The following is a 21822-nucleotide window of genomic DNA, read 5'->3' as shown; positions in this document are numbered from 1 at the left end:
ATTTTAAAGCACTCGTAACAATCTTTCTCACTCTGGTTGCTGTTTCAGACCTGGGTTGAACTTACGGTTTCTCTGGTGATGTCAAACAGATAATATCTCTTGGCTGGTCCTCGGCCTCTTTCTTCTCTGCAAATAATGCATACATTTTCATATTTTAAAAATGCCACAGATTTGATCATTTGGGTTTCTTACCTCGTTCAAGTTAGAATCACAAAGACAACTTGCCTGGAGCCGAACCAGGTGTGTGCGTCAAGCTGATGTAACTGACCCCAGCACCAAAAGTCAACTCATTAATGGTCTCTGAAAGAAAAAAACACATCAGCCATCAGCTTGTGACACAGCCAGAGGCCAAGACATGCAGTAGGATAACACTCAAGTGTTACAGAATAAGTATATCCAATTAATTGCAAGCACATATGCATCTCTCTTTTCCAACCCCGCAGATCTCAGTCTCTCTCGTCCAGCCTCAAATCTATGTGCTAAATCTGATGGGCCATCTGTGCACATCAGCTTCATACTCCAGAATTACAGCCTTCCCTGTTCGTGGAGGAAATTAATTTAAATATGGGACCCTGGTCATGCACCTCCTTGTCCTTAGGTCGCAGAGCCTCACCTCCCACTGAAGACTGGTCATTTTCCACAACTACAGCATCTCCTGAACTGTCCTTAAAAGCAGAGTCAGACCAGTTACTTTGCCTGATGAAGGCAGCACACAGGGCCCTTGAAGGCTGACAAAGGATGTGAGCAGCCCTTCCATGAGGAACTATCTGCAGGCAGACAAGAGGAATCACTTGACAATGTACAATTTAGCTTGCCTGAATAGGCCATACTTGTCAGCTGTCTCTTTCCTGTCATTTATCTCAGGAGAGATGTCACAATATTCAGATTTCTCTTTTCTCAACTCTCTGTTTTATGCTCTTGTTTCCCAGAAGCCTTCACAAGGAATTATAGTAGAAAGTGCTTTATTGGATAGGAAATGGAAACTCTGCTAAAAGGACCTCCCTCTTCAGACTAACAAGGTCTGCTCTTGAACTGCCTCCCTGGCCTGGAAGGGAATCATTGAGGCTTGCAGTGGAAACCAGACTTGGTTTAGCTGCCTTAGCTGCCCTCTGAAGACTGCACTGCAAGTCTCCCAATTTTGTGCAGTGTGTGCCTGAACGAGTTAACTTGGTTAATGAAAAATGTGTGAAAGGTAAGAAGGAAAGGAAGAACTGCCATCACGTAAGGTTCTTCGTGCAATCAAAGGTATTATCTTCACGTGTGTTTATGTACCACACTGAAGAAACCTTGCCCAGACCCACTTAGTCATTCTCCATGTAACGAGCAGGAGAGGTAAGAAGGAGGCCCACAGACAGCAGGGACAGAATGACAGAGCAGTTGAGAGAAGAGAAGCAGTCAAGAGACAGACAGTTGTGCTTAACTTCTCAAGTTAACTGCATCTCCAATAGTTTCAGAATGATACATCAGGCAAAGAAAAATGTTTTCTTCTGCCTGTCTGTCAGCCTGCAAGACCCAGCACCACCATGCAGATGGCTCAACACACAGCAACTTAAGTGCTGCTGCTGTTCTGTACAGTTTGTCTCCCCAGTGGAGGACACATGCTGCCTTGAAACGAAGTAGGATTCAGCCTCAGTACCACTGCACATTAACATTCTTCCTCGTTGTTCACCATATGGTGCTTAAGAGAAACAGCCATGCGAGCTTCCAGACAGAGATTTGGCACTTAAAAGATTTCTGCTCTCTAAAAACACACCCCTAGTTTTTTGTACAAAGATCATTACTTGCTGCTCAGGCAGCGAAGAGAAACATTGGGGCAGACAAATCTAACCAAACAGTGGAGCATGCAGGGAAGAGAAGGGTCAGATTTTCCAGTGGATGCACATCACTGCCACTGGTTTGCTCCTGCCTGCTCATGGATGTCAGGTATTTGCAGACTGCCACACAGCTCACTGCCTTATTGGCTACATGCCGTTGGCTCTCCTGCGTGCACGCAGGTCAGGTGTTTGCACAGGCACAGGCAAACAGGGCACTCAGATGCATCTCTTTCCGGAACATCACCCCTGCCCCATTAAAATTCACAACTGCCTAATGAGAGCTGACCAGTCAGACACTCACCCGGACTCCTAACTTAATTGGAGCTCTCTCCTGAGTGGGGAGGGAGTTCATCACACCAAGAAACCACACTACAATGGAGATGACCTAAAGGAGTTCAGCAGTGAACTGACAAAGGAAGGGAATCTACTGCTGAAGCTCAGCTCCGTTCGTGAGACTAGATCTGTCTCTTGCAGAAAGCAACGCTGCAGAATGCTCTGGGGCTGTCAGAAAACATTCCAATAAAACGTAACTTTTGAAGATCAGGCTTTGTGAGACGGCAATTCAGCTGCAGTGGATATAAGCAGAGCAGACTCACAATTTGTGTATGAGAGATTCCTCACTGTGTGTTTTTTCTTTAACATCGACAGCGGAGTAGAAAAACAAATGCTCAGTTCTACTCTTTCTTTGGGTAGAACACATACACGCATTCAGAAACTACCGTGCAGGTTATTAATCCTTCTTGAGCAGCTCTCTGTGCTATCTCACAATGGACACCGCTCACCGTCTGCTCTAGCGACAGAAGCAGGTCATAGCTCACCTGGGATCTTTTGTTTGGACAACAGGAATCCCTTGTCTTAGAGCTGGAAAGGACTGGACCGTGAGTATTTCCCTCTGCAGCAGGGTTCTGTAGCTCAGTCTAGAAGTGCTAAGCTATGCTTCCAGGGTTAAGGAGAGCGAGTGTCTCAATGCAACAGAATCCTGCACATCCCTCACAAGCTGCTAAGGAGCTCTGACAACATGCCTTCTCAGCACCCCGTAGTTGATGAAAGAAGAAAGGGCAGTGGATTTGTTGTTTCAGCAGCCCAAAATAAATGCTCTCCTGCACCAACTCAATACTGTAACACCCTGTGACATGTAAATGGAAACCATACTGGAATGCCCTTTCCCATGTACCCTATTCATCTGAGACCTTCAATTTCTGAATAGCTCTTATTTACCACAGCCATTTAGAAAATAAGTAATCTGTAGGTAACATTGACTTTCTCTGCTCTTTAGGGGAGCCACCCCTCTCTCAGCGAATGAGGGCTCAGTTCAATTTGGAAAGAGTTCTGTTGGGTTACTTACGTTCTGGTGTGCTGATTGCACGGCCCACCACAGAAACGTTTGCTCCAGTAGACTGTTGATTCACACTTTGAAAAGATACTAGAAATAACAAGAAAATCATTAAGAACAGAAATGCTCAGAGAACTCAAGGGTCTAACAACCAGGCTGTGTCAACTAGTCTAGTCCAATGGTGAATCATTTTGTAGCGAGCTTCCTACCTTGCTTGCTGCCAGTTGTGCTCGATGGAAACAACAGAGCTGATAATCTTCCCCCAACACTCTTGCTGCGTTGCTTGTTTCTGTCCTCCACCGCTTTCCGGGCAGAGTTCAGGATGGCAAGCGTGCTCAAAGATGTTGGCCTGCAGGGCAACAGGCATTATGGTAACAGTGATTTCTTTCTGCAAGCCCAGATGAGATGCTTCTAATGAGGGAAAGTTCTGTCCCTCCCAGTCCTTTACGATCTCCTTTGTTAACAAGGTTAAGCTGCACCATTGGTGACTTTCATAACACTAAGCAAGGAGTGGATAAACAAAGCAACAGCCCTGTAGAATATCGTAACCAGTAATATAAAGAGAAAAACCATACCTGCGACCAAGTAATGGTTGTTTCAGAACATCAGCTCTAGGTGTAGTAAACTCAGAAGGCACAGAGGTAGGACATGATCGAGGGGATGAGGGCTGTCTCCTAACAGGGGACTGGGCGTTATCATTCCTGCCACCAGGAGGAACAGCTGTCTCCAAAGATGGAGGTTGCTACAGAAAAGAAAGAAGGATCACATGTAACAATAGTCACAAATGCAGAAAACCCTAGACATGAGACACCTAGACCTACTTGCTGTGTGATCGAATCCTTTGTGGGATGGACGTAAAGGGGTGCTAAGGAGGAGAAAGAGTTTATGGGACGAAGTTTTAACAAGAAACGAGTAGTAAGTTTTGATGGGATATATATGTCCCAGTTTAGAGGTCTATATATAGGTGCTCTTTAAAGTCAGGTTGCCAGGGTAAAAGTCATCTCATCTTAAGGTAGGTATCTAAAATAATTCAGGACAAATGAACTAAGCACATGCTCATTTTTTACCATTGACTTTAAATGAGGATCTGCATGACTAGCACAGATGTAAGTTTCCATTCTGTATAAATCTAAAATCAGCCAAAATTAATCCTTTTCTGTTTGACCTGTTTATCATTACCACTCTGGAAACAGAGAGCAACGCAGCATATAAGGACAGACAGTGGGAAATTAGACTTGTCCTTCCCTTTAAATTGATTTATTTTTATGTTAATTGTTGCTCCTCTTTAGCCAGTGTGTGTTTGTTGTTGTTGTTCTAAGCATATCAGATGACTGAAGCCAAAGCTTCTTGTCAGCAAATGCACAGAGGTATGAAAACATTACCATGTCCACAGACATATAGAGTCTGGGTTCTAAAAAAACTTTGTGTACAAAGAGAAGAGACAGCACGCATACGGACTTAATGGTCCCAACAACCTCTGCCTGCAATGCTGAGACATGCTCTTGGTCTGACTCCTTCTCCCTGTCCAGCTGCTCTTCGTATTTCTTCATATCGTACTCCAGCTCGGCTGCCAGCTGCTTGTCCACAGCAAAGAAGTCTTTGATTTCATTTCGGTAATCTTGCATCACTTCCTGGAGCAATAAGGAATGTTTAAACTCTTTCAGAAATCTCTCCCGAATACTGATTCATGTCTCCATTCAGATCACAGCTGGTTAAGTGCAAAAGGAAATACCAGTTGGTAGAGCAGAGGTGTTTTTAACAGACTAAGAGTTGAAATTCCAATTTGTACTTCAGAACATGAAAAAGCTTTCCAGCATTCAAGCTTTCTGCCCACGTTCCATGAGGAGGCTCACACGTAACACACTGTGAGATCCTTATCTAAAATCCCTCCACCTACCTTATTTAACACAGTGGCAGTGTCACAACATCATATGCCTTCCAAATTTCCTTCTAAGAAGACTGTTCGTTCCATTACTGATTGCACATCTAACACATTAAATTAAGAGAGGGGAAAAAAAAAACAACAACAAACCACAATAACAAGAAAACACTTCCTCTTACCCGTAGGTAGTTCATAAGGTCCCTAAGAGCTGGGATCTTCTTCTGCTCCATCAAAGACTTCAGTGATGTGATTATTGGGATGATGTTTTCTACGAAGTTCTTCTTTTGAACCTTTTTCAAACAAGGCATGACATAAACATAGTTACAAGATGCAATAAAGGAGAAGTCACTCTGGTGTTAGATGAATGGCCTAAGCGAGAGGAATTATCGCAATTAAGTCTGCTTTTATGCTGCATGCATGTACATAGGCTTTCAAGATTTACTACCAAGTCAGTTTGCACACTGAAAGCAAATTACCAAAAAGCACACCAAAACCCAATGTTATGTTCAGATGCTTTCTCAATAAGAGATCTGTGGAACAAATTTAACCTAGCATAGCTTCACTGATTTCAGAGGAAATGAACATTTGTTCATTTCAACTGACAGGTCAAGTACCAGCATCCATTACAAATTACAAATCCAGCATTAACACTTCGTTTTCATGACACACATTGCTTCCACAGGTGCCCTCAGATCAGAGCAGATCTACAGACAGAGCCTGGTTAACACCATGCATGTACAGTATGTCCTTGGCATTGTTATGTTACATGGATAATTTTTGTTTTAAGTTTCTCCATCACAGAAAAGTAAAAGTCCTCCCAGCATGGTGGACGGCCCTCTTCCCGCACCAGATTAAGTGCCATTTACCTGTGAAATGAGCTTTTTTTGTGCTGCTTGCATGACAGCATTGGCCATTGCCAATTCATCGTCTTCAGGCTGCATGTCCTCATCAGGTTTTGATCTCATAGTTGATAGCTTGATTTCTTTGCAGCTAAGGATTGCAAATGTATCTGAGAGCAGCTCACTGGCTTCCATGTCCAGTGGAAGATCCTTATCCACAAAGCATGCTGCAACAGGCAGGGAAGAAGTAAAAACCATTTTACTGGGAAAAGCAGTGCCAGGAAAGTCAAGAATTTACTGCTGGACTCACAGCTTTTATAGACACCAGTTGTTTGCCAGATTCGTCGTCATATTTTCGTAAAGACAGACCCCTACCTAGGACACTGTGGCTGATCTTTGTTGTAATGTTGAACCTCTGCTCATCTGTAAAATGGTCCAGGAGGAACCTGTAGATATGCATCCTTTTTTCTTTGTTACCTTTTCCTTTCAGAGAGAAGAGATTCTTCGCCCTGTAGTAGAGCAAGATATTTTACATGGGTCAAGTCACATTATGCGATCTCTCAAAAATAATAAGGCTTTAAATCAAAAAGAAACATTTGAATGTCACTATTGAGACCCATAAGCCTGTTAGGATATCACAGGTTCCCACAAATTACATGCAGAAGTCCTCCCAGAAGTGTCCCAGTGTTAAATTAAGTGTTCTGCCTTCCCTATCTCCCTGAGCTGTTTCCCCCTTTTTGCATAAGTAATTACAAACCACCAGGAATGCTTTGCTGTAACCAAAGACTGCGTGACCATACAATTCATCGTTTAGCAGTACGACGATACAAATGTGCTCAACTGACCGCTCGCTCTGGGGGAACCTGTTGTACTTCTCGTGTTTCTCATAGCTATTGAAATGGAAGATGCATTCAATGAAGTGTTGGGAGAACATTACTGGATTCCTCTTCAGTAAGAGATGCACCAAGCAGAACTCTCCAAACCTGGAAAGGAGGAAAAGGAAGAATTTTACCAGACAGCTTCTAAAAGCCACCCCTGAAACACAGTGTAGGGTCACAAGCAGTAAAGCAGGAAGATGAGTCTCTCAAATCCCCCTGAATACCACATTTAATTCTTGCCCAGCTACATCAGGGTTTGAACAAGGATACCACCTTATTGACTTTAAGCTCTTTTTCATCTAGAAAAATACACTTTTTCAGCATCCACGATACTACTTTGCTTCTTGCCATTAAAGCAGAGACAGAAATAAATTTCAACTTGAATCCAGGCACAGCATTTTCATTATTTATACGACTTAAGTTCCATTGTGGCTGGGACACAGTACTTTGCAAAAAGTTAATCACCACAAGTCCTCCAAGAGCTGAAAGTCAATCTCAGACTTGAAGAAAGTATTTTTGTCTGGATGCAGCCACTGAATGCAGATGCAAAGAAAAAGGTCCCTGATGAAGTAGCAGCGTGTTTCACAGCTAAAGCTCTAGGAACGACATGTTGCAATGCCACCATCTACTGGAAAGCCATTTTTACACATTAAAAACCCACTGAAGAGAAAAGATGTGAATATGCACTAGTAAGCAACAATAGATTGATGGCCCTGGAAAGACCAATCTGCAACTTGAGCATTCCAGGTAGAAACAGTAGAAAGCTGTCCAAGCCTCCAGTGAATCCAGCATCCCCACACAACCTACCACCCCCTTGGAGGAATGTGCCTCCCTCTCGTTTCTCACATAACAGAGAAGCTTGAGACTTTGAAACGTACAAAAGCTTCATAAATGTGCACTTAAGGTCAGCGTGCATAACTCTTCTAATAAGTCAAAATATTAAAAAATGTGGTACAAAGCTTAAAAAGACAAGGCATGCATAAGAAAAAGGAATTTCTAACCCTATTCCTAAAGCAAAACCAGCGCACAATACAGAGCTATTAGAAAACCAAAAGGAAGATTTCATAAAGGCTTGTTTCAAAAATTCCTTTTTTCTGGGTATCTGAGAGTCAAAAATAGAACAGAGCTGCATGTTTTGAAGACAGCTTGCTACACTGGGACCTCCAATTGACTTGTAAAGAGGTTCACCACTCCTTTGCTACCATTCCAGACCCTAAAGTGTTAACAACTGTAGAAGCGAAGAGGTTAACGAGAGAATCCTTTGCTCTCTCACTGAAATTTTTCTTCACATGGTGAAGGTGCAAGATCAAAACTTTTTGAGTACATCTCTGATCTTCAACTCCTACAGTATTTTACAGATGAGTATTTTACCTGGCAATATCTGGATTTGGATCCACCAAGACGCTGACAAAACGGAAGAAGAGACAATCTTTCCATTTCACGAACTCTTCCTATAAGGATAGGACAGACAGTAAGTTATCAGCCTGAACCAGGAAAAATTCGGGTGTGAATCTTCAGAGTGCAGCCAGGGCAATATCTGATGGAGCCTAACAGAATGTGCATCAGGCAAATAAGCTAACTATAGAACTTCACCCATATGTACACAAAATAAACCTTAAAAAGAGAATGTTCTGGGGGATGCTTTAAGCAGAATAAATGCCACAGCAGCAACCCTCTAGGTTTACCACAGATACCAATAAAAAAGTAGAATCAAGAGAAATCTGCTCTCCAATGCCAAAGACACAGATGCTATTCAACACTGTTCTCAGAGCCAAATGCACTCCAAATCTGCCTTGTTTGGCTTCATCTGAACACTGGGAGGGCAAACATTGTCAGCCACTCAACATTCACAACCTTAAAACAATAAGCAGAGACAGCAGGAGAAAAAGGTGCTGTGATGTTTTTTTATATTCATTCCTATAGGAGTGAAATGCAAGGGAGTTCAAAGAAATACAAAGCAGATGAGAGAGGAGATAACTGTTGAATAAAAATAATCTCGTTATCCAACTGTGCTAAGTGTCATTGAGGAGCGTTTTGCCTACCTCACAAAAAAGAGCAGTACCAAAATACGTGTTTGAAGTTATTTTAAATTAGGGTAGATTGCAGCAATGCTCCAGAATCAATTTATAGGCAATACATCCGTTGGCCAGGTTGCCAGCATTTAGCACAACTGAGGTAACTGAAGCTGGCTGTCAGACACATGCTCAGGACCACTGTTTACCTGCAGAAGGTTGGTAAGCAGGATCAGCGTCTGCTTACGGATGAAGGGGTGTGGGTCTTTCAGACACAACGCAATGCTGGGAATGTATCTGTCCACCATGGTGGTGTAGCGGATGCACAGGTCGCACATAACGATGATGACGTTATTGCGAACAGCCACATCATGCGACACCTCCAGTTCTCGAGCTAGAGCTGCAATGCATTTCTTTGCCAGATCTTCATGCTGCAAACACAGTTTACCTGTGAAATGGGGATGAGACTGTCAGTGCTGTGAATATATTCTTCTTCCTAACCAACACAGCCCAGCTTACTGCCTCCTTTGAGACCAGTATGAGCCAAGAGGAATCAGGAAGCAAACAGGGGAATAAACAAGAAACACAAGATGAAACTTGATGAGCAATCTGCACAACCTCTCAAAGAGATTATACTTCAAGGAGTTCTTCCAAATTCTTCTTAGACCTATAGTGTGGGTCTCAATGCCAAATTCCCTCCTTCACAGAGAACTATTCCTGTGTATAGGGTATTATTCAAAGCAGCTAAAAAGAACAGCCCCAGCTGTCATAGGCATAGCAGGGAGACACCCACCTCTAAAAGCATCTCTAAACCAACTTAAAATAAAATAGCCCGCATGCTAACATCACTTCTTCCTAACTGTTTCTAAGCTCTGTACAAAAAGTATTCTCAACTGCTTTGGGAAGTTTAGAAGAATGATATTGAAGAGATTTGTTCATAACCACAGAAGTACTACAAAACCAGTTTCACTTAGCACTCTTCATTACACTGCAGATGCAGATTTGACCAGGCTTCTATCACATGGTCATTTGTACTAAGGAGGACAAGTAACTATGTACAGTCATTCTGCTCTGAACTGTACCAGCTTTTCTTCATCCCGTGTTGAGCACCTTACTACAGGTAAGAGGATCTCTCAGCCAGCAACCAATTCTGAGTACAAGGCCAGCACAAGTCTGCATCGCTAACCGTTTATCACTTGCACACCTATCTAGGAAAAATGCATTAACGGACTTGAAAAATAGTTGCATGCATGGTAGTATTTTTATGGTTTGTGCAACTTGTTACCATGGATATCTGCATTGCTAAAAGCTATGAACTGAGGCGACACAAACACTGAGCACTGCGCCTATCTGTTATAACAAACATGGCTTTGTAACAGAATTTAACCAGGAAACAGACAGAAAGAGTGGGAATTGGATGAACAAGGGCAGTTCTGCTGCAGGACAGTGCTTACCTAGAGTAATGAATGCATGAGCTCTGATCACTGGAGGCATAGCTGATCCTCTAAATTGGGACAGTGGCTGCGAAGCTGGAGTTTCCTCACCATCTAGAGAACTCGACACTACGAAAGAACAGGTCAGGAATGAAAACATGCTTTTCGGGTAACAGTGTTGTTCGTAAAAGCAAAATTAAAGGCAGTAAGGAAAGAGTGCCTCACATTGGTTAGAAGAAGCCAGAATGGACTGTATCAAAAGAAAGATGCGTTTCTCCACTTTGGCTGGACACAGCTGTGCAGCCTCACCCAAGGTGAAGAGGTGTCTCACCTACAAAGAAAAAAGCAACACTGGGGTCAAAAGGCAAGTCAGCAGGAGTCAGTACAGTTACTTCTCCAAAGACAACTTAAAATTCCCTCAGTTCTTTCAAGAAGACAGCAGCTAGAGAATAAAAAGTGAAACTTTGAAACAGAAGTGGGGAGTGTGTTTAATATACTATAAAACCTCCCTATATGCTAACAATATTTAGGTAAACCTTAAAGAATTCTACACATTTCACAGACTTCATTCCAAACAGCCAATCTAAAAAGTATGACTGGAAAAGCAAAGAAAAAAACCCTGTCATTTTATTAAAAATACAACGGGCATCATATCCTTAAAGCAATTTCTAACGTATAAAACTGTTGTACACTCGGGCTCACAGATACGAGATCCCATTACCATATACACAAAGTGTGTACATCAGTACTTTCCCATGTAATAGTTACTGGCACGAACTCTGTAGAATACCCATTTTGAGAATACCTACGTCATTTGACCAGTCCACAAAGGGGAACCAAACTTACAAAGAGATCTTCTTGCAATTGCTCCGCTCCATCTTCTTTGAGGACTATATTCGAAATATAACTTTCACAGGTGGTTACTAAGTCTCCATACACCTGGTCGAGCAGCTTCTGTTCCATAACAAAACAAAATTCGGCACTTAATTAAACACAGTGTAGACACGATACATCTCCACACACAAATCCTCAATTTGAAAACCCTTCTATACTTTTAATAATCTAGGTCCCGTTGAAATCCATCAGACTCTGTCTGACAGCCTTTTTCCTGCACATCAAAGCACCAAAACAGCTTGAAGAACCTGGCTTTCACTGATCCACAGGCCTAAGTTTACTTCATTATAGAAATCCCATAGGTTTAAACAAAAAGAATTCAGGTGACTTTTCCACTTATATCCAGTGCATTTGAGGTTGTCTGTATGAATTTTAAAATGTTGTTTCAAAACTGTGGTTCCATTCAAATGAAAATATTATGCAAATTCCAAGCGGGAGGGAGAACCAAAAAAGCTAGTCATCTGCCAGATTGTGAATGAGAATAAAGCATCATTTCTCTCTTTTTCTACCATCTAAAACTTGTAGCATAAGAAACTAAATACATATATGTATGGCAGTTATGCTGTTAAAGCTGCTGAAGTAACCAATGTATAGGTACACCTGCACTCAGTTGCAAGTTAACATATTGTAATGACTATATCTAACAGGGAGGATTTTCAGATTGTGAATTTAAAAAATAAAACAATACAAAAAAGAAAACAAAAAAGCAACAAACCCAACCATCAATCCACCCTGGCCTCTGAAGAATGGCATATGCAGTTTAGCACTAGTTACTAAACTTCATTGGGATGCCTATTATAAAACAACGGTCATCAATATTAAAAGAGAATCACAACACATACATCATTAGCAAGAGAGGCCTGCACTAGTTCTAGCTTCTCTGTGACTGTGCTCAGGCTGACATCATTATTTTACCAGCAAAACGTAGCTCACCTCACTACTAAACAAAGCTATGCCATAAAGCAAATGGGGAACTTGGCAGAAAAAAAAGTGCAAATGATGTGTTACTAACCCCGTGTTAGAGCTCACGAAATAGGCCTAGAAAATGTGTGTATCTACAGCAGCTCTCGTATAGAATAATCAGAGCTTACAGGATAAACCTATGGCTTCTAACTGGACCAAGCCCAAGAAATAGCTGCTACAGTAGCGGCAGAGCAATAGGTCTCCTTTAGGAATGCTGTAAACTTGGACAGAAGGTCAGTGCAAGGCATTTCAGCTGTAAAACAAAACCAAAAACTCTGACGAAAGATCTCTACAAGGCCATCCTTAGCTAGACGATGCTCTCCAGCAAAACGGCAGTGTACCAAGTAAGACGGCTAAGCAGAACAAACTTGAGCTGCAGCAGACAGATCATCATTGTTTAGTGAGCTAATCAACCAACAGACTGGAGACAGAAGTTGCCTTCAAGAGAAAGCCCTCCCAAGTGTGAGACAAGCTATTTTAAAAGGTGTATTTTAAGTCACACCTGTGTCTTCTCTGGTACATCTGCATACGCATGGCAGAGCTTCTGCAGAGTTTCTACAGCTGGGCTAATCACCTCCAGGGGACATCGAAACTCTTTCAGCCAGCAACTGATGTTATCTGAAAAGGAGACCACACACATAAAATGAGCGTTTTTTAAGCTAATCAACTGCTTGTGGAGAAGAAATAACTGCTAAGCTGTGAGACAAAACCGAACTCTGCCTTCCACTCTGCAGCTTCTCAGTCACTCACCAATCAGCCTCTCGCAGGTGCTCCTAGGGAGGTGCTTTGCGACATGACTGATGACACACAGTATATGTCCTATAGTGTCAGTGCTCGTGTTCTGCTGCCTGAAAAACAGCAGCGTGGACAAACCAAAATTAATGCTGCGGAACACCACCAAACCACGGTAGAAAAATCCTTTCACCTTGGCTATGTATTATCAAGGCAGACTTGTCAAACCAAATGAAAACTCCAAAAGCTTAATGTAAGACTTCATTACTGCACAAATCTGTGGGCCATTACACCTGCTTCCTAGCTGCACAGACCAGTTGCCTGAATAAAGAATGGTGATCTAAGCAGCACTTTGCCTGTCAAAGGACAGAAAGTGCTCCCTTGCATTCCTCCTTATCTTTACTCCTGCCTCTTTCCTGCAGAACGGAGGGAAGAGTTCAAAGCACATGTATACCTGCTGACACTGTCCCAGGATTCAATGACCTTGGAATAATCCAGCTTGGGTGAAGAACCTGCCACCTTAGCCAGCAACATCCAAGCTGGCACAGCATGCTCCGTTTCCACATGAGACATCACGTTATTGATGAAAGTGGAAGAGAATTTTTTCTGCTGCGACCAAATATAAAAAGCTTTGTTCATGTAACGGCTACAAGGAAGAAAGAAAGAAACACAAGTTAAACAAAGAGTGAACAAAACACTTGCTCTTGGACACTGCCAGTAAAACCCAGCACCTCCGTCCAGGATACACTGGAAAACACAAGAAAGCTGCTATCACTTCACATTCCTACTTCCCAGAATATGTCAAGATTTCCACTACATATTTCACTAGCAGGATTTTTGGTCACACTTTCAGTTACCTGCTCTGATGGTTACAGTTCAGATCAGTTACCAGTCCTACTGCATCACAGAGCTGCCACACAAGCATGAATATAGCGCAGCGTGTCAGTGAGACAGGAGAACTGGTATCACAACGAATCAAGAAAACATTTCAGCAACCTGTACCAAAGACTTTCTAGCAGTTTTTATTTGAACACCCATAACGGAACAGGACGCTATGATGTTGAGGCACCACAAGCTGCCCGTTTTTCTGTTTAGCCCTAGTTACCCACTTCACACAGAAAGAGTTCTAATATTTATCAAGCTGCAAGGTACTCTAAGGTCATGAAGTAGAAGGTGCCACAACTCCGCAAACTATGTCATAAAATAGCCCAAATTAGATCACTGACAGTGGTACAGATTGGCAAGGCAGCACAACCAGTATCTCATTTTCTATTTCAGAGCTGTTATGCCCTGTTGACTAATAAACATACAGCTGTCTTTGATCAATGTTGTGTCCTTGCCATACTGTGTTATCCCATTTCTTCTGCTTCATCCCACAGCGTTCTGCAAAAGGCAGAATAACTCTGTTTGTCATAAGACAAGTAACATATTGTACATCAGAATTAATAAAAGGAGATCTTCTCCTTTCTTTATATACCCTCTCTTACTTCTGTCATCAGAACACCTCCATTTAACATTCATGCTGCTATCAACACACCAAGAATAGCAGGTGACATTCCCGTATATGAACGCTAGAGTTCAGGGAGACTGCACAGGTAACATGAGCAAATAAAAATACTTGACACAAAGCAAAACTACACTCTCCTCACCAGCTGCCAATGTGTCTGTTTGACAGTTCCTCTGTCTTAAGAGCTGGCAGAGCAGCACAAGCAGCTCACAACGTGATAGCTTCCATCTCTAGCAGCAGTATGCTTCAAGCTGAAAATTCAAATAGCTTAAAAAAACCCAACCCACCAATAAATTTAGTTTCTTGCCCTTGTGCAGTAGACAGCTCATGCATTTAAATAATATGTAAACTATGATACATAATGGTCTGTGGTCACACGAGGAATCGGAGAGCTGAGTATAAGCTCATGCTCCTATCCTAGTCCTCTGGTCAATAGGCAATTTCCTACTGTAAAGAAAAAGCTGCACATTCCAATACAATCAAAAGTTTAAAAAAAAAATATGGATTTTGTCCATGAATGCTAATGTACTAAAGGCAATAAAGACATCCAGGGCACTAGACAAAGTGCTGTTACGGAAATGCCAGCAAAACCCCCAATGCAGAGAGAGACACACTTACCTCAGCTCCTGGCTCTCCGAAGTCAAGAGGGTAAGGAGCTCCCATGCTAGAACCTGCTTTTCATCTTCGCTCTGGAACTTCTTATAATGCTTTATATGCTGCAACAAGACCTGATCAAGGCAATCCAAGGCCTTTTCTTGAACAGAACTTTCAGTGTCCATCACAACAGGCACAACTCCGTGTAACCAGGCCTTCTGCACCAGGACGTTATCATGCTGAGACTGAGAGAAACGCACTTCATATTAAAAACATTTCTTAGTTATTATATGGTCCTATAGGCACAGGTAAGATCAGCAAGGACCTAGAAACCCTGAGAGTCATCTACCAACTTTTGAAATACATTTTAATAAGCCAGCATACTGCTCAACTAGCACTGTGATATGACAGCATATGGGACAAGGGAACAAATTTCCTTGACACCACACAAGGTATGATTGTAACTATGATCAGGCTACCTGGGGTAAAGTACTGTAATACTTTTTTGTTTTCTTTTTAAACCCTATAAATAATTGCAATAGTATCGCAATAAAGCTGTACAGCAGATGATTTAACACTAAAACCAAAGAGTTTTGATTAATATCAACCTTACACTCCAACACTAAGTTACTAAACCTTTGAGAATAAATAGAAGAGGAAAAATATTACAGTGCTATCATCTGCATATTACATCTCAGTGGAGTGATTCAGATTTTCCCCCCTGCTAACTTGAGAAGGCCAGCAACATAAGCATTTTCTCCATGACAAATAAATCAACAGTCAGGAATATAAATGTTTCCAACAGCTGGAAGCATCCTACATAAATCACAAGTATGTGTAAGTTATGACTTCAAGTCAAAAGATAATAAAAAAATAAAATGCAGTCATAAAACAAAATTTGGTGAACGAACAACTGATGTGTACCAGATTTGCCTGTGTCCTCCTCATTTCAACCTACACTTCATCCACCTCAGGTCTGGATAAGAGTTCACGGTATTTTTTTCTCACCACAAGGAGCTCTGTTATAGACTGCAAGGCCTGCTTCCGCACAGAAACAGCAGGGTCCCGGCAACGGTCCTGAAGAGTGGACAAATCTTCTGCAGTACAAGGGATCACTTTGTGTTTCAGGATGTTCATAAAAACCTGGAAGTCAAATACCCGCACAATTTTGCTGGGAATACAGGCCAAGAGCGCTGGGTAACAAATCAAAAATATATTCTACTCCCCATTAACTTCAACTAGAGATTAAAGTATCTCACTGAGAGCAAAGAATAATATTAATAATTTCCACGTACCGGGTAGAACTTAGTACAGAAAGCATCCTTTCAGTCATTCAGATTTTAAAACAGAATTCTGTATAGAATTAATGTCACAATTTCCCCTTGAAACTGACATTTCTCTTGCATGACTTATGTCTCTTACCCAGCGATAAAGGGGGGGGAACTGAAAAGCCTCTCAACAAAACAGTTATAAATCCTAAACTTGAGAAGCTCAAAACAGCCTGGGAACTGAAGGGGAAGAACTGGGGGAAAGAAGACTGATATAAAGCCAGTCAACAGCAGATGCATATTTAATAAAATGATGAAATTTTCATTGAAGAATCTCTTTTAAAGCTCATGACTTAATTAGAAAGAATTAAGCAACAAGCAAAGCAAGGCATTCCTCAAAAGGATGGTAGGTATAACCTAACGTCTGTTAACAAGGTTGAAACAAAATTAAGCACCCATTATGCCTGAGTTTATAAGGAAGTCACTGAAGTTGAATGGCTATTGACACTTGAAAAGAGGCTCTCTAAGTGATGGAGTAAGTGAATGCCAGCAAGAATACTAGAAAAAATTTGTCATCATGCTTGCATCGTTTACTTACGAGGAACTATTAAACAAGACCTTTTTAAGGCTTATAAACATTCTGTAGGAACAGCAAAAAACTACAGATGGGCAAACTGAATACAGTTTGTTATTGCCTGATTATTTTAACTTCATTCTGGGTAATCATGCAGAACAAGAACACAGGCAGAAAACACTGTACCTGGAGAGCAGATTTCCTCACGTTGGTTTTCTCATCCCCAACTCTCAGTCTGAGCATGGCCACGATTTCCTTTCCTATCCAAAACCATGATAAAAAGAAATTATAATACCCACCTAGACAGACTTCCCCCCACCATTTTGCAGTGCTAACATGCAGTACGCTGTGCAGAAACAAGAAGGAACACGGCTCTGAACTTGGCTGAACAATAATTTGTTCCCCAAGGCTTTCAGAGGCAAGAGATTGGGATGGAACAAAGCACAACAAGAAAAAAAAAATTGGAAATAATCTTGGGTTCTTTGCAGCTGCCATTCTGCCAGAGGAAAAAAAAAATCAAGTTCTTTAACTTTGAAAATAAGTCCTAGGACTTATTACAAAAGAAAGCAATGTACCAAATCATTCGATACACACAGCAAAAAGAAATTATTTGTAATTTCCAATGCATCTATTTTTCTATATACAAGATGTTAGGCTACCTTCAAAGCTTGAAAGCTCATCAGACAAATCATGCAAGGTTCCAACAAAAGTCACAGGCACAAGTAACTCTGCCATCTGTGGGAAAACCACACAGAGTAACCCATAAATGGATCCGCTACAGACCCATGACAGATCAATCAACTTGTATGCAAAGAGCTCAGAATGTCTACAACCTTTTCTGAGTTATGCCTCACAGCTCCACACAGCATAAAGTACTAATACATGAACTACTCTATTTTACAGAGGGGAAACCACTCCATTTTGGATCTGACTGAATTCCCTGAGGTTGCAGAATGGCAGATGCAAAAAAGAACCCAGGAGTTTGCAAGGAAACCAGAGCACATCCCCCTCACTAAACGGAAAGTTAAACCTTAAGTTTTACTTTTCACAGCCATATTTATACATATTTCTGCACATTCTCAGGAAAAATACATTTTACTTTATAATAATAAAATATTTTATTAACTGACACACTACTGAATACATAAAGCAACAACTATTTCTCAGCTTTTGAATAATTTAAGTGGACTACTGACAATACTGATCTCAACCATTTTACTCTTGCTTTTAAGGCTTCTATTTATTAATACTTATTAGAATTCTGGCAGTAAAAGATTTCCTAAAAATATGCCAAATCTGGTAACCTGTTACTTTGAGAGATTCATCTGGAGGTCTACTGCGTTGCCGTTAAAAAACAGGATTAGTCACAGGGAAATAACCAACAGTAGTTTGAAAGTAGGCTTTTACCAAAGGAAGCAAAGGGGTTTTGATCTGCATGATTAGTACTTTCTTAATTGGCAGGTAACTACAATTGCATCTTCCTCCTCAGAACAGCTTGATGGAAAAAGCACAGAACCTTTTCGCTGCAAGACTTTGCCAAAGGAAAAAAAAATTCAGCTCCTGTGAAGGTGACCAAATCTGCTAAATTAGTCACACTTTGACAATTGTCATTGATTTTTACTCACAGTGACATAGGAAAAACAAACAAAACCCCCCTGAGTCCTAAATGGCTGAGAACTAGCAAGGGAACACACTGTTTATGCACTGTCGGGCACTGAATATTCTGTAGAGCACACTTCACCCTGCAGATTATCCCTACCCTTCTTATCTTTGCCCTTGTGCATATAGTGAGTTCTGAATATCCTCAGCTAAGATTTATTTTGCTTCTAAAATATGAGCTGTTTGGTCTTCATAGAAATGCAAAATGAGCACAGGCATAAGCCAAACAAGTGTGTGCCAGACAGCTTTGCTAATGCACCTTGACTGACTCTGAGAGCACTGTTTCTCAGCTATCCTCTTGAGCCACAGACAGCCTTTCTTCATCCAATCCTTTTCTTAATTTGTTTTGCCAAGTGCCAAGTGTATGCTCAGCTGGGTATCGGATACAAAACCAGGCATCCTCTGCCACACAGAGCTTGCAACTAAACAGGGAATGCACAATACCTTAAGTGGCCCGGAGGACGTTTCTATCGGAGAAAGCAGATTAATGAAATTTATCAGCAAAATGTTTTAAAAGAAAGCTTTCAATAGAGAAAAGAGGAGCCTGGCTCCCGGAGATAGGGAGAGAGATCCCACATGAAGAGCAGCGTGAGAAATGTAACAAAGACACAAGTGCAGGATGCGAACTAAGCAGTAAATTGAATTGTCAGCAGTTCAAGAGAGGTGAGCAGCAAGAACCGAGAGCAAAGATACCAGCAGAGGCCTAAAGGTTAGGAAGAAGAGATTTTACGTTGAAGAGATTCAAAGAGAAAATCACGGCCACAAAAGCCAACTTCTATGCTGATTTCATGCCATCAAGAAATTAGAACCATTGGGTTGACATTCTGCATCAGTCCATTTAACCTCACGCTTTGCTTTCAACTCCAGCCAATAGCTGATGCTGCAGAGAATTAAATTCTTCCCAGCATCACAGAGCTAGACAAAGGTGCTGTGTTTTATGCAGCGAAAATATATTAGTTCTTTGTGCGCTGGAGCAAGAGATTTAATTACCCTTAAATTTATGGAGTTACAAGTATTATATCCCACATCAATTACCATCCTTTTTGGAAAGGATAAATTACCTGCTTTTCAACAAGTGTTGCTACCACATTAGTACAAATGAACATCAGTATTTCACGATTAAATGTATTTTCCAGACTTAAGTGGAAATAGTATTTCTTTATCGCTGGCACTTCCACCCCCTTCATCACCCGTAAGTGGTTTTTAACAGCTCTACAGAAAGATCTCTCCGCTTTCCTTGAAAAATGGACAATGAACACACTTCAGAAAATCTAATTTCAATTAAAGTTTTGAAAAGCTATCTGAAAAGGCCAGTATAATTTTGATGTACCATCAAGCTCAGCAGTATCGTTGCCGCCTGTCAGCTCAATAGTTTTGAAAGTCGGTAGGGTCTTCAGTGGATTGTTGGATGTAGCTGAAAGAAAAGTTCAAAGTTTAAGAATAAAAATGGCTTACGTTCAACTCAGCAACATGGCTCATTGTTACACAGAGAGTTTTGTGCATGCCCTATGTTTTATAGGCACACATATTTTTAGAAAATGGCAAGCCAAGAAAAGTCTGAGGCTTATCATAAGAGAATGACTCTATACCTTCTGCACCGGTGATCAAACTTGCACTGTTTGTGTTTGCTTCCAAGACTGCATGGTCATAGGCTGCCAAAAAGAAATAAAAAAAGAAATTAAATGAATCGTTTTCATTCAGGATATTCTGTCTTCCAAATTTCTTCAGGCAAGTGATCTAACCAGTGGATGCTGTATGCACACTTCTGAGTTGTGCCATCTGGCCTTTACCAAACCTGAGGGAGTTCAGAATGCCAATCACAAAAAACCAAATTTAGCAGAGGTAAAAGGCAACTCAAGACTTAATCAACTAATAGACAAGAATTAATCTCTTTCTAAATGTACAATTTCATTTTTTGGTAAATATCTGCCAAAGATACCTCATGCAGAAATCTATTTAGAGCAGATATGACAATGCATGCCTTCCAAATATAAGGCTTCACAAGTAACAAGACTCATCTATTACTTCTCTTTATGACACAACACACGAGGGCACTCAGTGCAAATTTCAAAGAGCCTGACAACTAGTTCTACTGTCTCCCAATAATTACTCCCCAGAAAACTCCAGAAATATTTTAACTATTTAATTTACCCATAATACTTACAGCCTTGTAATAAATCCTGTATACTATCCAAGGTAGCAGCACCTTTCATTTCCAGACAGTGGGCAAAACTGTTTAAAGCTTTGCTACGGACCACAGGTGCTTTGTCTGAACACCGGCCAAACACCATGACCTGTACTAAGAACTTATGCTTTAGAAACGTCTGCTGATCCAGAGACAAGGAGAGGCCTGAGTTTCTCTCTGGCATATCCAACAAAGCTAAAACTACATCAAGAGCAAACACTCTGTAGGAAATCTGAAAGAAAAAATGCACAAGGTGCTCTGTCAGTATAAGCAAAGGCACAGGTTTTACCTACTCAGTTTATCAAACTCTAGGTTATCAGCAACAACTATGCTATTCAGTACTGCTATTGAACTTTTCATCTTCACAGTACTGCTGTAGCTGAACTCTAGAATAGTAAGGAGATGTACTTACTTTACTGTTGTGTGAGTATTTGTAAAGCCAAGCAATGAAGTCAGCAAACTCTATACAAGGGAGTTTATTCAGCAAATTCACCAAGGCCTGTGCAGCATATGTGCGATAATCAGCCTTATCTGGGACCTGAAAAAACAGGAACAATCGCACATTACAATATTTCAACGCTCTGCTCTAGAAGCCAGAAGGGCATTTTACAGCATAAGAGAATTATTTGTTTATTTAATGAGGCAATATGGCCACATTCAGGAAGCACTGGGATAACAATCACAACTTCCTTGGTCACTGCTTCAGCACTCACTCACACACGCAAAGTAAATTCCCCAAAGCAGTGGTGGAGCTTAGATTAAATCAAGAGGCAGTGTTTCTACATGGCAGTCTCCAGATGGTTAGCTAAGAAAGAGCTCTCCTAATCCTCATTTTCCTCTACTAAAACAGCGTTAAAAGCAACTGCAAATTTCAAAAGGCCAGAAGTAGGGCACAATCTATTGTAAATGAGGGGAGGAAGAGTCACTATTCTCCTAGGACATGACAAGATTTTGAAGATATCTGAGAAATCCAATAAAGATTAACAAACAATATGATCGGCCCGTAAAGAAATTTGCAGACAATGAAAATATTTTAATTCCTTATAAAACATGATGAAAAAAGGATCTCCTAACTGTTACAGATACTGCAATATATCCACACACAAGTTCTTCAGCCCAAGATACACCAGAGTAGCATACCTTGGTGCAGATATGTTGCAGTAATATTCGAAGAACAGGAAAGGCAGCTTCTTTCAGCTCCTCTACTACAGAACTGCGCAGAAGAAAAAAACAAGCACGTTTTAATAAGGCTGTT

At 41.1% G+C, this 21822-nt stretch overlaps 1 protein-coding gene across 1 annotated transcript in view; it reads right to left on the bottom strand.

The window, feature by feature from the left end:
• The window catches only part of NCAPD3 (non-SMC condensin II complex subunit D3), a 30497-nt gene that overhangs the window by 2647 nt on the left and 6028 nt on the right, over positions 1-21822 (bottom strand). The window contains exons 9-34 of the mRNA XM_083808654.1: positions 21708-21780; positions 20980-21105; positions 20547-20799; positions 19972-20034; positions 19713-19796; positions 16910-16983; positions 15890-16024; positions 14906-15126; positions 13235-13426; positions 12799-12896; positions 12551-12666; positions 11038-11145; positions 10417-10522; positions 10213-10320; positions 8968-9206; positions 8118-8197; positions 6714-6851; positions 6244-6377; positions 5896-6095; positions 5209-5319; positions 4623-4778; positions 3723-3889; positions 3357-3496; positions 3160-3237; positions 226-300; positions 66-126 (exon numbers count right to left, since the gene is read on the bottom strand). Coding sequence (XP_083664780.1) covers positions 66-126; positions 226-300; positions 3160-3237; positions 3357-3496; positions 3723-3889; positions 4623-4778; positions 5209-5319; positions 5896-6095; positions 6244-6377; positions 6714-6851; positions 8118-8197; positions 8968-9206; positions 10213-10320; positions 10417-10522; positions 11038-11145; positions 12551-12666; positions 12799-12896; positions 13235-13426; positions 14906-15126; positions 15890-16024; positions 16910-16983; positions 19713-19796; positions 19972-20034; positions 20547-20799; positions 20980-21105; positions 21708-21780 — 3336 coding nt within the window. The remainder of the gene's footprint in view (positions 1-65; positions 127-225; positions 301-3159; positions 3238-3356; positions 3497-3722; positions 3890-4622; positions 4779-5208; positions 5320-5895; positions 6096-6243; positions 6378-6713; positions 6852-8117; positions 8198-8967; positions 9207-10212; positions 10321-10416; positions 10523-11037; positions 11146-12550; positions 12667-12798; positions 12897-13234; positions 13427-14905; positions 15127-15889; positions 16025-16909; positions 16984-19712; positions 19797-19971; positions 20035-20546; positions 20800-20979; positions 21106-21707; positions 21781-21822) is intronic.

This window comes from Anser anser (assembly GCF_964211835.1).
Source record: "Anser anser genome assembly, chromosome: 22".
NCBI classification, from domain to species: domain Eukaryota; kingdom Metazoa; phylum Chordata; class Aves; order Anseriformes; family Anatidae; genus Anser; species Anser anser.
The sequence above is the reverse complement of the archived record's forward strand: the minus strand, read 5'-3'. Positions and strand labels throughout refer to the sequence as shown.